At 44.5% G+C, this 15,029-nt stretch overlaps 1 protein-coding gene across 3 annotated transcripts in view; it reads right to left on the bottom strand.

Moving 5' to 3' along the window:
- Positions 1–15,029, bottom strand: part of LOC142563644 (multidrug resistance-associated protein 1-like) — a 78,581-nt gene that overhangs the window by 40,913 nt on the left and 22,639 nt on the right. For 2 of the 3 annotated variants that reach the window (XM_075674227.1, XM_075674226.1), the window contains 5 exons: positions 14,320–14,457; positions 12,526–12,587; positions 10,364–10,492; positions 8,876–9,040; positions 7,278–7,452 (listed from right to left, as the gene is read on the bottom strand). In XM_075674227.1, coding sequence (XP_075530342.1) covers positions 7,278–7,452; positions 8,876–9,040; positions 10,364–10,492; positions 12,526–12,587; positions 14,320–14,457 — 669 coding nt within the window. The remainder of the gene's footprint in view (positions 1–7,277; positions 7,453–8,875; positions 9,041–10,363; positions 10,493–12,525; positions 12,588–14,319; positions 14,458–15,029) is intronic. The other variant, XM_075674225.1, reaches the window with a different exon arrangement.

The following is a 15,029-nucleotide window of genomic DNA, read 5'->3' as shown; positions in this document are numbered from 1 at the left end:
GGAATCCGTACGCTCGACGGCGATGTACACGACGACGGCATAGAGCTCGCCTCTGCAAATTCACTGAGTTCAAGTTTACACAATAAATGTGCAGTTAACGGAGATTATAGAAAGGCATATTTGGTACATTAAAAGTGATGCGAGTTTTTCGCAAACTGCGTCCAACTTTCACCAATGGGCTGCAACTGGCGTGAGAGTTTTCCCGTGTGTTCTTGCCAGCGAATGCAGTTTTTCTAGCCTTTGATGGAGACAGAACAATTAGGTTTGTGTCCAAAGCATTGCGACTGTGTTTCAGATCGGGTATTCGTGAACAATCACACAATGATCTGTAAACTACGGAACAAGATGTCTCTCAGGTTAGTATGATACAAGAAAAAAATAGACTGATGTTCCGCCATATATGTATACATGTAAGCAATTGACGTCAAGAAAGGCTTTACGCTTCCTCGTCCCAGCTTCCACATCCTCATCACCACCTACGAAATGATAGGAAGCGGCCTATGGGCACTACCGCAGAGCAACGACTAATTTCTGTATCTTCTGCAGCTTTCGGCACGTGCCCATCTACCGAGCAAGGCATTGCTTCGTCGCTGGTCCGGTGCTATCAGCGGCCGTCAGCGGATAATTGCAAGCATTACAAGCTTCGAGTGGCGGAACAGCGCATGCACAAGGACGCCCCTGGTGGACGATTCTGCCTATATTAGGAGCAGCGCCTCAGCTGAATCTTCAGTTCGGCAGCGGTGCACCACAGAGCAACGACTAATTTCTGTATCTTCTGCAGGTGAGCAATATTATTTTCTATTGTATAAAGCCCGAAATCTTGACTGTGCACTGCTTCCGAACACAGCAAACATTGTATTTGACACTGCCATTGCTTTTGTTGGGTACTTCTGTAAGGCACTTGCTATACTTAAACGTAAATGAGTAAGGACGTGAAAGATATTGCCAAGGCGCTTGAGGACCTGAGGCGAGAACTAAGGACAGATCTCAGATCATTGAAAGAAAGTGTGAAAAACTGCAACGATACCTGTGATGGTGTCAATGAAATCATAAGTGAAATGAAAGAACTTAGGAAGGAAGTCCAAAGTCTTTCAAAGAAAAACAAAGAACTGGAAGCTGAAAACTGCAGATTGAGTAAAAGGATAGATCAATTAGAACAGTATCAAAGGATGAACAACTTGGAAATAAAAGTAGTGCCTGAGGAAGGTGACGTTGTCGATGTTGTGAGGAGGATCGGGAGTACTCTGAATGAACCGATTGCTGATTCGGACATTGACATCTGCCATCGTGTGCCCACATCAAACTCCTCCGAAAAAAACATTGTTATCCGTTTTGTACAACGCACAAAACGGGACAAAATTCTGCAAAAAGCAAGAAAGCAGAGGATGACTACAACAGATCTTGATTATGGTGGAGACGGCACACCCATCTATGTGAACGAACACCTGACCCGCTCAAACAAGATAATTCTGGGTGCTGCGATCGCTCAGAAAAAAGTAGCAGGATGGAAGTTTGTGTGGGTGACTGGCGGGAAAATTTTTGCCCGTAAGGACGAGCGAACCACAAGCCACAGAATTAGCAGCGTTGCTGACATAGAGCAGATAATTGTATAGAAAAACTGTACAAGCTGTACAGTGCACAACAGCTCAAATGGAAGACATACCACAGGAATGCCACTATTATGAATGTGGTCATTTCAATGAAAAATACAAAAAAGGCGAAAGAAAGTTTTCAGCAATTCATCTAAATATGAGAAGCCTTAAAAGTAAGGTTCAAGATCTTGAAATGTTTCTGCAGTCATTTAGCTTAAAATTTACCGTTATAGTACTCACGGAAACTTGGCTGTCAGATGAAATCGAACCCCCTTACCTTCAGGGTTACAAATTGGAAAGCATAAGTAGAAAAAACAAAAGAGGTGGTGGGATAGCCATTTACTTAAAAGATAATTTACCGCATAAGGTATTAGACAGCATGTGCAGAATGGATGAAAATTCCGAGAGCTTATCGGTGAAAGTGCTTAACACCATTGTCTGCGCCGTGTACAGACCACCTTCTGGCTGCGTATCTGAATTCATGTCATTTTTTGAAAATTCACTTAGCTCTTTTAGCTTGGCGAATGCGCCATTTATGATCCTTGGAGATATAAATATTGACACAATATCCGGTAACTTACATGCTAACACATTTCGAGACGCTGTTCACCAGTACGCGTGCAACAATGTGATAACACTGCCCACTAGGGTTACTGTTGACATGGCCACATCCCTTGACATCTGCGTCACAAACATAGATAGCGATGGTCTTTCCGCTGGTGTAATCTTGAATGACATCAGCGATCACCTGCCCGTGTTTTGCCTAACAAATGCATCCTACAAGAAACAACATAATGATGAAGGAAACCTCTTGCTCCGCACGGTAAACGAAACTACGCTAAACATGTTCAGCTGCCTTATCAACCAAGAAAGCTGGCAGGCCGTTTATGATCAGCATAACCCCAGAACTGCGTACAAGATCTTCTTGGATAAATTCAACCAGTGCTACAATACAGCCTTCCCTCTACGAAAGCAGAAAAAAAGAAATAAAAAAGTTAGAAAACCATGGATAACTGCGGACTTATACAAACGAATACGTAAAAAAAAATAATTTGTACCACAGTTTCATTAGCTCTCGTAATTGTGACATATTGACTGAGTTTAAAAAATTCAGAAATAAATTAAACTTCGATTTGAAAAAGGCAAGGGATGATTATTACGAAAGAAAATTTTACAAAATTCAAAACGATCAACGTAGACTGTGGAATACAGTGAACGATTTAACTGGACGAGGGCGAAAAACGCATATCGTGAATGAAATTGTATTCGATAATGCCAGTGTAGTTGGGCAACAGCTTGTTGATGAAATGAATCGACACTTTGTAAGCACAGGGGTATATAGTGGAGAAGACTTGCAAGCGGATATTTTCATGAATACAGGGCAGGTTGATTCCATTATGCTTACACCAGCGACTCCTACTGAAATTGAAGCAATTATCACGACCCTAGAAAACAAAGCTACAGGCGAAGACGAAATAAAGGCCTTACCTGTCAAGCATGTCGCTCATCTTATGAGTCCTGTATTAACCCATATAATAAATGAGATGCTTACACGCGGCGAGTTCCCAGATGAATTAAAAATAGCTAAGATCACCCCTGTCTACAAGGGTGGCGATGAGAAAAAGCTTACCAACTATAGGCCGATATCTGTTTTGCCGGTGTTTTCCAAGATATTTGAGCGCGTTATTAATGATAGGCTTACGTCTTTTTTTCATAAACACAAAATAATTACGAAGTCGCAGTATGGCTTTCAAAAGGGTAAGTCTGCAGAACTAGCTTTAACAAACATAAAGGACAAAATAATTGAAAATATTGAGAACAAACTGCTCACTCTGGGGATTTTCTTGGATTTAAAAAAAGCATTTGACACTGTGCAGCACGATATTCTTCTAAAGAAGCTTGCTGCGTATGGTGTTCGAGGGGTAGCACAGAATTTAATTACATCATATCTCTCAAATCGGTATCAGTATGTATGCGTCGACAATCTGGTATCACAAAAATTGAAAGTCGAATGTGGCGTCCCTCAAGGATCAATCTTAGGACCCCTCTTATTTCTTGTATACATAAATGATATAACGTCCATACCAAACTCCCCTGAAATAATAATGTATGCTGACGACACTAATATCTTCTTTACTGGCACTACTAAAGAGGTCATAGAATCATCAGCTAACAGTTACCTCTTACACCTCTCCAGGTGGCTTAAAAGCAACCGGCTAAGTTTAAACACAAGCAAAACCAAATATATAATTTTTAAGCCAGCAAATAAAAGAGACCCCTATTGTGTTCATCTGCACTTTGAGGACACGTTACTGGAACAAGTTACAGAGCAAAAGTTCTTGGGCGTATGGTTTACAGAGGACCTTACTTGGAATACTCATGTTGACAAATTAAAAAGTGAGCTATCTCGAGTTACTGGCTGCATGTATAAAATACAAAATATACTACCCACCTGGTTGAAACAAACATTATATTACTCACTTTTCTATTCAAAACTCAGTTATGGCATTTTAGTCTGGGGAACTACGACAGCTTCAAACTACAACAAACTAATCATTGTACAAAAGAAAATATTGAGAATGTGTGAAAACTATGTGGGTGACAAACGAGGACTCCGAACAAAACCGCTCTTCATTAAATATAGCATGCTTAAAGCAGATCAAGTTTATTATTTCAAACTACTCCAGTGGATATAAAAATATAGGCTGCACACAATACCTGTCGACAGTTGCACCTCATACCCAATACGTAAACCACACTATGTAAAGCCCGCCACAAGAACTAATTACGGAAAGCAAACATTGAATTATCAAACGATTAATATATTAAACAGTGATCACTTTAACGTACAATACACACAATCCTTCCACAGTTTCAAAAATGACTGTAAAAACCTATTAGTGGGCAGTGACATTGCATTTTCATTTTGAGTAACTTGTGCTCATCCCTGATAACACATGTAACCTCAGTTATGTTAGATTTTTCTCAGCGCTTGTAAATCATGTTTGCCATTGTTTCGGCATTTACATTGTGTATCAGTCTAAACCTTCGCTTATTTTTTTCTGAAATGTTTCAATGTACTGATCTACTTACTGTATGTGCTATTTATTTTCGAGCAAGTGATTCTATGGTTTTTTTTTCTTTGTTGACTTCTGGTGTAAGCCAATTTTATTGTTATATAATACTTATTGCATATGTATCTTCTGCTTTTTCGAAATCTATCCCGCTGAAGCAAAAGTAATGCTTTGGACACATGTGTCCTGAATAATTGAATTTTTCGTTGCTGTGTGCTGTGTGTTAAAGATAGGTTCGACAAATATGTGTGTGAATGATATGTCATGCTGCCTTGAACTGTAGGGGCGCAGAGGCTCTGTCAGGCATTTTGCCTTTACCTCTGCCCCCTACACGGAGAGAATCCGTGAAACAATAAAGAGATATATAAAAACTACCACACTATGCAAGTGGCATGTGCAAAATTTCCGTGTTTTCATTGTGCTTGTGGAACATGCTTTGCCTTTGTACCAACGCGGTCTTTCATGGCGCTAGAATACTTAGGGCACTCCATGCATTTTTTCCGGGAGGCTATCTATTTTTGGTCCTAACCGTTCTTCTGCCTACTTCACTGGGTAGTACCTGGCCGTATGGGTGGTTTCATAAGACTGCTGTGCTGCGAAAAAGGATCCTAAACGAACCGTCGGACCAGCTTGGACCACTGAGCATGTGACAATGTGTAGATATGCGCCCCTCTTCAACGAACCTCTAGTACGCTAACAAGGGCAACTGTAAATGCGTCGTCGTCGTCGTCGTTTTGTACAGGTGGTTCGTTCGCGCTCTTGCCACTGCTCGCGCCTTCATCGTCGTCGTCATCGTCTTCCACAGCTGGCTCCTTTGCCGCTCACCATGCTAGCGTTCCCACACTGTCCCTCCCTCTGCGAACGCGCTGACGGCACTGGTCCACTGCGCGTTGGTGTGGTGATTGTGGTCGCAGATTCTTGCCTGAACATATTACGATATGAAAACGCGTACACAGTTGCGCTCTAATTTCGCATTGTAGAGTATCACAATCATCGGACATTGTTTTATGTCAACTTGGGTCGCTGGGTATGTGCAAGGAGGTGTGCGCCGTTCTCCAATGAACGCCTTCGACGCCAACTTGTGTGACTAGGTATGTGTCACTTGGAATGTGCCGCCCAACAGTGACGAAAGGGATCCCTCAAATTTATGCAATGATGCGCGCAGTCGAATCCACGTCAAAAGAGTACCTCGAGGACAGGAACCCGACGATTTAGTAGAGTGCGCCACAAATGCACTACAGGCATGCGTCGCTTTTCAATGAACCTCTCACCAACCTTGGTCACTGAGTATTGCCACTTTGTGCGCAGCAAACAATGCTACAATTCTCAGCATTGGTAGGCACCGGTGCGCCATGCTTTTAATCTCGGAGGTTACGCGCGGACTTCGCGGCAATGCCACTAGATGGTGCAGCGTTTCCAGAGAAAAGCGCGAGAGAGGAACCCGGTTGCTGCAAGACGCGTTTCTCAACGTTCGCACGCAGCGGCGCGATATGCATTTCGGATGCCACGCGTAGGCGTCGCGGCAGCAACGCCAGATCAGGCTGAGTATTCTTAGAGAAGCGAGAAAGAGGAGTTCCGTTGCCATACATGCCTCAAAGATATGAATAATAAAAAATCTGGTCCCTCACTTAACCCCCTTTCTTCTCGTTTATTACATAACGAGGGTATCGAATCCGGCAACATTGATGCCTTCAGGTAGCATGTGTGGGTTTACTGACCGGTTGCCTTCACCCCAAAAGAGATCACGTTCTCGTGACGCCTGCGGCATAAAGGATGTTCTACATCCTCCGCCAAAGTCTCTGGTGGCGCTGGCTAACACTCCCAGGATTCTGCTAGGAAACGAATACCCAAGAAAGTGTATGGGGAAACGGCGCCGCGGTAGCTCAATTGGTAGAGCATCGCACGCGAAATGCGAAGGTTGTGGGATTGTTCCCCACCTGCGGCAAGTTGTTTTTTCATCCACTTTCATTTCCATTAATTTATCGTTTCTTTATTTCATTTATTAAGCACAACTAATTTTCCTTATGTTGTCCTAGGTGTCAGTGTTTGTTGGCTTCTTGTGATCAGAGATAACTAGTTTAACATATTCATCTATAGTGATGACATGTGGATTCAATTCTAAGCGGGTTATCATCGACAGTCATCGTGAGATGGGTGCTCACGAGTTTGTTTCTTTATTTATTTTGAAAGCTCCTCAACGTCCTCATGGGTGTGTTGCGAGTGCGTGAGAGAGAGAGAGAGATTTTGTGTGTGTGTGTGTGTGCGTGTGTGTGTGTGTGTGTGTGCGTGTGTGTGTGCGTGTGTGTGTGCGTGTGTGTGTACGTGTGTGTGTGCGTGTGTGTGCGCGTTTGTGTGTGCGTGTGTGTGCGTGCGTGTGTGTGCGTGTGCGTGCGTGTGCGTGTGCGTGTGTGTCCTCCTTTGCGGGGGATTTTTAGGTATTTTAAATCTCACAGGTTAGCAGGTATGCGTATGTACCAGTCTCCGTCAAAAACTTTAGCCGAATTCAAGTACTTCTCTTAAGCTAAGCGAAGTCACAAAGAGGTTAGAAGAGGCAGCGAAGCTTTCTGAAACAACTGAAATGGGAAAATAATTGACTACAAGCTCAATGTACCTTCCTGTAGATGGCGTTGATCATGGCAGACCGCATGCGCATAGACACCAGGAATATGCGGTACTCATACTGGTTGTTGAACAGGGACTCGGCCATCGACGCGAAGAACATGACGCACGCGAACAGGCCTCCGTGCCAGGTCGGCTGGTCCGACTCGATAAATCTTATCAGCAGACTGCAGAAGGGAGAAAAAAAGCGAGACAATTCTGCTCAATCGTGCAGGAGTGTCAAAAAGTCGTACGGCTGACTATAGGACGTATTGCGTAAGGAATTTGGTTTTATTCCCATAACACTTATATAGGCGCTCCACGCGAGCTGTCGCCATGATGTTCTGCGTTAAGCCCAAGTGTGATAATATCGCGCACTCCTCGCCCTATGTGGTCGCGTTGGTTTTATGCTGTCGGTGGGAGAGCAAGCGTACGAGGGCGCGCCGAAGGATGGTGGCTTGATGCGCGCCATATTCCTGCGCGCCAAATGGTAGAGGTGACTCAACCGAATTTGCTTGACAAGGCAGTAAGGGCGACCGCCGGGGAAGTGCTCAAATAAAGCATCGCTTTTAAATTACTTCTCTGTTTTCTTCTTAAACTGAGCAACGTTGCACGTAACAGGGTGCTCATATAAATACAGTACGACTTGCCCAACCTGGTGTCAACCTCTCAATCACTCACTCGCTGAATCATTCGCAGGAGTTCCTTTCTAGGATGTCTGAAGGTTCGGCGATGTTGGTGGGACTTTACGCATATGTTTGTAGCGCGAAACAGCAGATGCGGACAGAACTAACGTTACAAAAGCCTTCATAAATTGTTTTCTGTGACCCTTCAAAAACTCAAGGGGCGCTGTCAAGCGATGATGCATGAGGTCCGTGAACAGCGTTACGGTATAATCCTTTTTCACACGACGGGCTCAGGCTTGGACTTGCCCCGGAGAGATTATTATGATTACTATGGGCGCCTTCGCAAGCACGTTATCGCGCTAATAGAAAATCACAAAAAAAGAGAAGCAGGAAGCCTGATATCTTTCTAGTCGCTCTAAACGGAAGCTTATCTAGGTAAGTTTACTCTACGCGACAGCTTTCTCGGCTGGCCCCAATTTCCTCGTTTTGCGAAAAGGCAAGTAGAGCCGTTAAGTATATTTACCCGATGTACGAAGATTAGGAGTTACTCTATGGCGCCTCTGCTGCAATGCTATCTTCGTTGAGACGCTAGTGGTCTCAGTGGTGGTCAAGGTGGCCATTGCGGCTACAAGGGTCCATTGGGCGGGACTGCGTACGCTGCTGTCCGACCGTCGCGTGATCTGGCGGTACATAGCGGAACCGGGAAGAAATTTTCATTTATAAAGCGTTCGCGACAGCCGTTAGTACGCATTATTTCTTTATGCGGGCTGAATGCGAGAACTCCCGTGTACCGAGGGGGCTACGGGTGCACTTAAAGTAATCCCCAGGTGGTCCTAAAGTAATCCGCAGTCCTCTATGACGGCATTTCTCATAGCCTACTGTGCGGTTTCGGGATATTAGAACCCGACGTTCAAGTATATTTATTTTTAATCTAAGATTTCTTTGTCCGTCAACGCTACGCTGGACCTCTAACTCCAACACTCACTCCAACATCACGGGGTTGACGAATGTCAGCAGCGATCCAATGAGCTTGTGAAGAGCCAGCACGAGGAGGTCGGGCAGGAAGGTCCGAAAGAGCGGCGTCATGATGCCCGCTTCGGTTGAGGACGTGAGGCCTCGATCCTCAGGTGCGCTCTTCTTTCCGGCAGGCCTGTTTTGAAAGAATGAACTATTTTTTCTAACGTTACTTCCTATTGGCTAAGCAGTCGCGCCACTTTCACGGTGCTGAAAACGACGTTCGAGATGGAGCACAATCTCGTAGCAGGCGGCCCATTCGCTGGCGCCGGTCACGTGGCCCTACCAATTCGAGAGACCTTTCGAGCCCAGTGCATGCTCACTAGCGCTGCAACCTGCTTTGCTCGTTTGCACGTGACCGTGATCAAAAGAATACAAGGACAGAGCTTCAGCCGGAAGCTTATTTATCGCATATTTTGTAAGTGATCCGGAGAAGCGTTTTGCGCGACGTAACGGAATCGGCCTGATGTAAGCGTTCTTGTTCAAAGCAGCTATACCTGCACGTTCCAGAGAACTCTACATCTGAGGGTTCGTTATACGGTAAACACTGCCGAGAGTCGCAGTGAAGCAGCTTTAAGCGTGGGTCGGGCTGGCAAAGCTTGTATGGAGAAACTGTTTTCCCTCAACAGCGCAAGCGTTTCACGAAAGAAATTGTTTGTACTCAAAGGCGCGCCGCAAGGTGCGTATGTAACAAAATGTCCTCTGAGCAAAACGAGAACAAGGTGAAAGCAGGAGCCAACGTTTCGACAAGGTGGACTTGTCTTCTTCAAGGCTTCTTCAAGTGTACTTGTCTCCTTCACTTGTCCTCTGACATTTCACATGCGAGCAAATATGCGAGCAACAATTCACTTGTTCTTCCGGAATGAGCGAACACATTTCAAGTTAAATAGTGGTCAAATCCTTACGTACGCAAAATGCGACGCCAGAAATAATTTTACGATGCCACGACGCTCGCGCTTCACGCTTTCCCTGGGCAACATTATTCATTCATTTAGGATACTGCGTTTAATGGCCACTAGCTTTAGCTTTTCGAAATCATACATAGTTTAAATTTTTTTTTGAGAGTTTTGCATCGTAACCGTAATTTGGATTTTTTAAACTTTATGGCTGTATTGTGTGTGGTATGTAAATGGGAAGATTTCTACTAGTTTGGTTCTCTCAGTTTCTTTACGTTTAAGTGCCACAACACACGTAATTTATGGCCGAGAATGTGCAAGTACACAAAAGAGCAGGAATCAGCCAGGTGTTTCGATGGCTCTGAGCTTAGCGCTGAAGAGGCGGACAATTCGCGACTCGTTCCCCGCTGTATCGCTAGTTTAGGACTCGCACCCTGTGCGTGTCTCAGCTCCTGACGAAGCAACAGAGTGATTTAGGTTGGGGAGCGCAAGCCGCACCCAAGCGTTATCCAACGCCCGGGTGCGGCTTGCGACCCTTGCCCTAAAACTCTCTAATTTCTCACTTTTTCGGCCGTTTCTCGCCCCGGTAAAAGTGGTCGAAGTTGTTCGCGATTTCCTTGGTAGAGTTGGCTTGGTCCAGGCTCCACATGTCGCTGAGGCGCAGTGGTTCCTTGTATCCCCGTAATACCAGCCTGTAATCGGAAGGATAAATTCGCTAGCATCGCTCACTTAATCTCACTTAAGTGGACTTTGCATGCACCCCTCAGTTTCCTCCAAATTCAAGTATGCTGTTAACGGAAAGCACTCTCCAAATGCTAATGACGACTCATTTGCACCAGATCCGCTTTCTCTTCTTCTGAATTTGATCGCTTTTCAACGAACATCCACGCTTCCACTCTAACATCTTCTGGTTCGTCATTTCGTTTTTTGCTGTCATGCACCATGTTACAGACAATGGAGGCTCGTCTGTACTTTATTCGATGTTGTTAGCTGTAGGGTGCTCTAGCAGTTGCACCAGATGTCATAATTTTCTAATCTAGCGAACACCTAAATACACATCGCGCTTGTTCCTTCACAATTTATAAAAGAGGAAACATTAGGCGTGTGTTTACAGCCCAGAACCACAAGTGGGGCTATGAGACGCCATACGGGTGGGCTGCGAATTTCTTTTCTTTTTTTTTTCTCTGGGGCTCTCCGGCATTCACTAAAAGCCTCATTCACTCAAACACGAGCAATTTGCACATGGCCCCCTAGCAAATCGCCGAGCACAGCCGTGGGCAGTCATTCCCAGCAGCACAGCAAAATAGCCCCCCCCCCCCCTCGATCGGCGCTGCATATTTTCCCGGAAACGAAAACGCGTGACGCTGTGTTTCAAAATCCTTGTCAAACACGCATTCATGCAGCGACATCCGACGCCATCTTTCTCCTTGGTTCCCCTCGCCACGCCCCCTTTCTCTGTAGTACACGGTGGCTGCGTGCATTTAATAGAGAAGGCGGGGACATGGTATAGGGGGTACTAGCAAGCCTATATTGCCTTATGCAATGGAGGATGAACTGTCAAGCTAGTTGCCGGCGTTCTACACGCGTCAGTGTGAGAACGTTATTGCAATTTTGTGCGCTTTTGTGACAAATGTACCTATCTACGGACCATTCCTGCATACACATAGTTGACAAGAGCGCCCGTGTCAAGCTGCCCTTTTTATCTGTCTGCATTAGAGAAAGATAAAAAGAGAAAGCTTCTCTTAAACAAAAAAGGGGTTATCCGCAGTGCATTCGTCTGAGTGTTACTCTGCAGAGATATGGGGGAGGGGAATGAAATGTCATAGAAGAAGCTTGGCAGAAGAATAGAAAAACAAGTGAAGGGAAAAAGGCGCAGGTCTCGTGACCCTATCGGCAGCACAGCAATTGCCCTCGGGGGTCAAAGCAAGTAACCCTGTAAATCCTAACGGCTAGTCCGAAAAGAAACCACATTCTTGTTGAGATGAATTGGATGGATCACACATAGATCCATCCAAGAACGTTTGCAATTCACACTCCCTTCCCTTCTGAACGCTTATACACCTGCACATTTTGACTTATTCACCTGTACTCATAAGGTATTGCGTAGGATGTATATAGAAGGTAGCTCCGAACAATTTTCATCCTCAGTTGTGCCAAAATAAGTCTTTGCTTCTGTATCTCATATTTCATGTATGAGAGTGTGATATGTAAGAACAATCTTTTTATCCATGTGTTTACTCAGTACGCTTGAAGTGCTCTTGCGATGTATAGCATTACATTTTTGTTCTTTTGTTTCGTTTATACGACACCTGAAGTTGAGTCGTTGTTTGTCTTCTGCTGTTGCCTGTAAAATGGGGGCCGCGGCTTTGTCAAGCTGTATTTTTACAGCTTTTTCTGCAGCTCCTCTGTCCATGTATCTTTGAGGCAGAAATAAAATTTATTTATTTATTTTATCAGAGGGTAAGCCTACTGAGTCGATCTACACGGAAGAAAGACGTTCCGGGCTTTGCACTGTTTCAGGGAGCAAGGTCAGGCACCCAGCATTCGCCACGAATTCAAGGGGCATTGGCCGATTTTTTCTACGTTAGTCCCACACTGGTGCATACGTGTCAGTTTTGTTTAGCGCCTATGACGCTCAACAGCTATATTATGTTCATCTATCATTCATTCAATTTTATGACCATTCAAAGTTTGTTGGCGTTACAAATTGGAGTTTTTCACTTACCCATTAAACCACCAGAAGAAAACGGCTGATATGAAGGACGCCTTTACTTCGGGAGAATTTTTCTGTAACATTACAAAGCCGTAAAGCTAATTAGTTACGAAGATCAAAAGCTTATGAACACTGTAAAAAAGCTCATTGAAGCTAACGTTGTTTGGAAAGACAATTCTAGTGAAAATTAGGCGCACTGCCCTCACGCTCGTCCGAGAAGCGTTCTTTTTCTCTTCATAGTATAAAGTGAATCAGGCAAGTGCATGTCAAAAACAAAAAAAAAAGCACATAGAGTGGTTCGGCGCGATTGTGAGCTAAGCATTGTACTATATGGTGTAAAGCTCACGCCAAGACCTACGCTTCCTCACTTTAAACGCAAATTAACCGTCATGTTTGATTTAGTGGCCCAACATCATCCCCAGCCAATTTTACGTCCACTGCAGGACGAAGGCCTCTCCGAGATATTTCCCAATAACCCTGCCATGCGCTAGCTGATACCAACTTGCGCCTGCAAAGTTCCTCATTTCGTCACCCCACCTAATGTTGTGCCGTGCTCGACAGCACTTCCCTCCCCTTGGCCCCCATTCTGTAACCCTAATGATCCATCGGTTATCTGTCCTACGCCTTACATAGCCTGCCCAGCTCCATATTTTTTTTTCTCTTGATGTCAACTAGAATATCGGATATCCACGCGCGCTCTCTGATTCACAACGCCCTCTTCCTGTCTCTTAGCGTTACGCCTCACATTTTTCGTTCCACTGCTCTTTGCGCGGTGTTTATTATTTTTTTTCGAGCAGTTTTGTTTACCTCCAAGTTTCTACTCCATATGTTAGCACCGGTAGAATGAAATGAGTGTACACTTTTCAACGACGGTGGTAAGCTTCCAGTCAGGATTTGGTAGCGCCTGCCGTAAGCACTCCAAAACATTTTCATTCTTTTGTAAATTCCCTACTCATAATCAGAATCCCTTGTCAGTAGTCGACCTAGATAAACGTACTCCTACCCACACTGTACAAGCTGACTAGCGATCATGAATTCTTGTTCCCTTGTCAGGCTATTTAACCAAAGGCTTTGTCGTTCACATATTAATCTTCAACCGTACTCTTACACTTTCTCGGTTAAGGTCCTCAATCATTCCTTGCGATTGATCCCCAGTGTTGCTGAACAGGATAATGTCACCTTCAAACCGAATATTGTTCAGATATATACCGTTGATCCTCACTCCTAAGCCTTCACCCAGTCTACTAGCCTAAGTACTTCTTCTAATCATGCAGTGAATAGCACTGGAGAGATTGGGTCTCCTTTCTTGGTAGGCAATTTTCTACTTTTCTTGTGGAGAACCAAGGTAGCTGTGCAGTCTTCGTAGATATTTCCCAAGACAGTCACGTGTTCTTCCTGTACTGAGTGATGACGACACAACAACGAAGCAAAGATAGTTTTGCAATCCTTAAGCATTAGGTGTTTTGTTCACACATGGACAAGAAATTGTACACGAACAGATTACAACGTAGCGCTGTGAACAAGCGAAAATAGTGGGAAATGCCAGCCCATTCATTTTTTTTTTTTTACTGATTAAACCATTGCTACCCATTTGCGTACGCTTAAGCCTTACTTCACCGTTGAGTGCTTCAATATTGCTTTAGCGACGTCAATCGAACGTTTCCTATATTTGGGTGCCTATAATTTGGCAATACATAGATGGAATGTGTTGTGATTGAACTGCCGGCTGACATTTCGGCCCAATATCTACATAATTCTTACAGTGAGGTCACACAAAAAGACAATGTGTTACAGCGTGCGGCTCACCGTTTTCGGCCGTACGCTCGCAGACGTGTCGGCGAAGCAGCTGAGTGCAAACTGGCAAGCCACGATGGGAAAGTAGATGACGCTCACTATTAAATCAAACTTGAGATTCTGCATCGCTTTCTGGTCGCCTTGCTGCTGCTTTGTGGGACGAAAGGAAAGGCAAGACAAGATGTCGTTAAACAGGACATTGCGGAACAGCTGACCCCAGATCCATAATCTTCACCAGAGCGATACCTTCCTGCGTCAAATGCGCGTGGGCTGCGACAGATTTGCGTATAGGTTTGGTTTTTCCGCGAAAAAGTCAATGTTATTCAATGCACTAATTGATTGATTGATTGATTGATTGATTGATTGATTGATTGATTGATTGATTGATTGATTGATTGATTGATTGATTGATTGATTGATTGATTGATTGATTGATATCGCAATAGCGCTCAATATGTCACGTCCTTTAGTATCATAGTTCAAGGTCGGGCAGTAAGTATTCAGGCTGCACTCTTACAACTGCGTTTTTTTCCTCGTCCCCATCGTGACTCCTAAAGAGGTCGATTCGAGGGGCTCTTCCATTTATTAATGCAAACAGCAGCCTGACAGCAGTAATAGACGTGCAAACATTACGGACAACGTAACGGGAAAACCAGAACGCCGCGTGACGGACGACCACCGCCTCAACACCCGAATTTCTAGCCCACGTCTGGCGCTTCATT

Source organism: Dermacentor variabilis, chromosome 11, assembly GCF_050947875.1.
Source record: "Dermacentor variabilis isolate Ectoservices chromosome 11, ASM5094787v1, whole genome shotgun sequence".
Taxonomy (NCBI): domain Eukaryota; kingdom Metazoa; phylum Arthropoda; class Arachnida; order Ixodida; family Ixodidae; genus Dermacentor; species Dermacentor variabilis.
The sequence above is the reverse complement of the archived record's forward strand: the minus strand, read 5'-3'. Positions and strand labels throughout refer to the sequence as shown.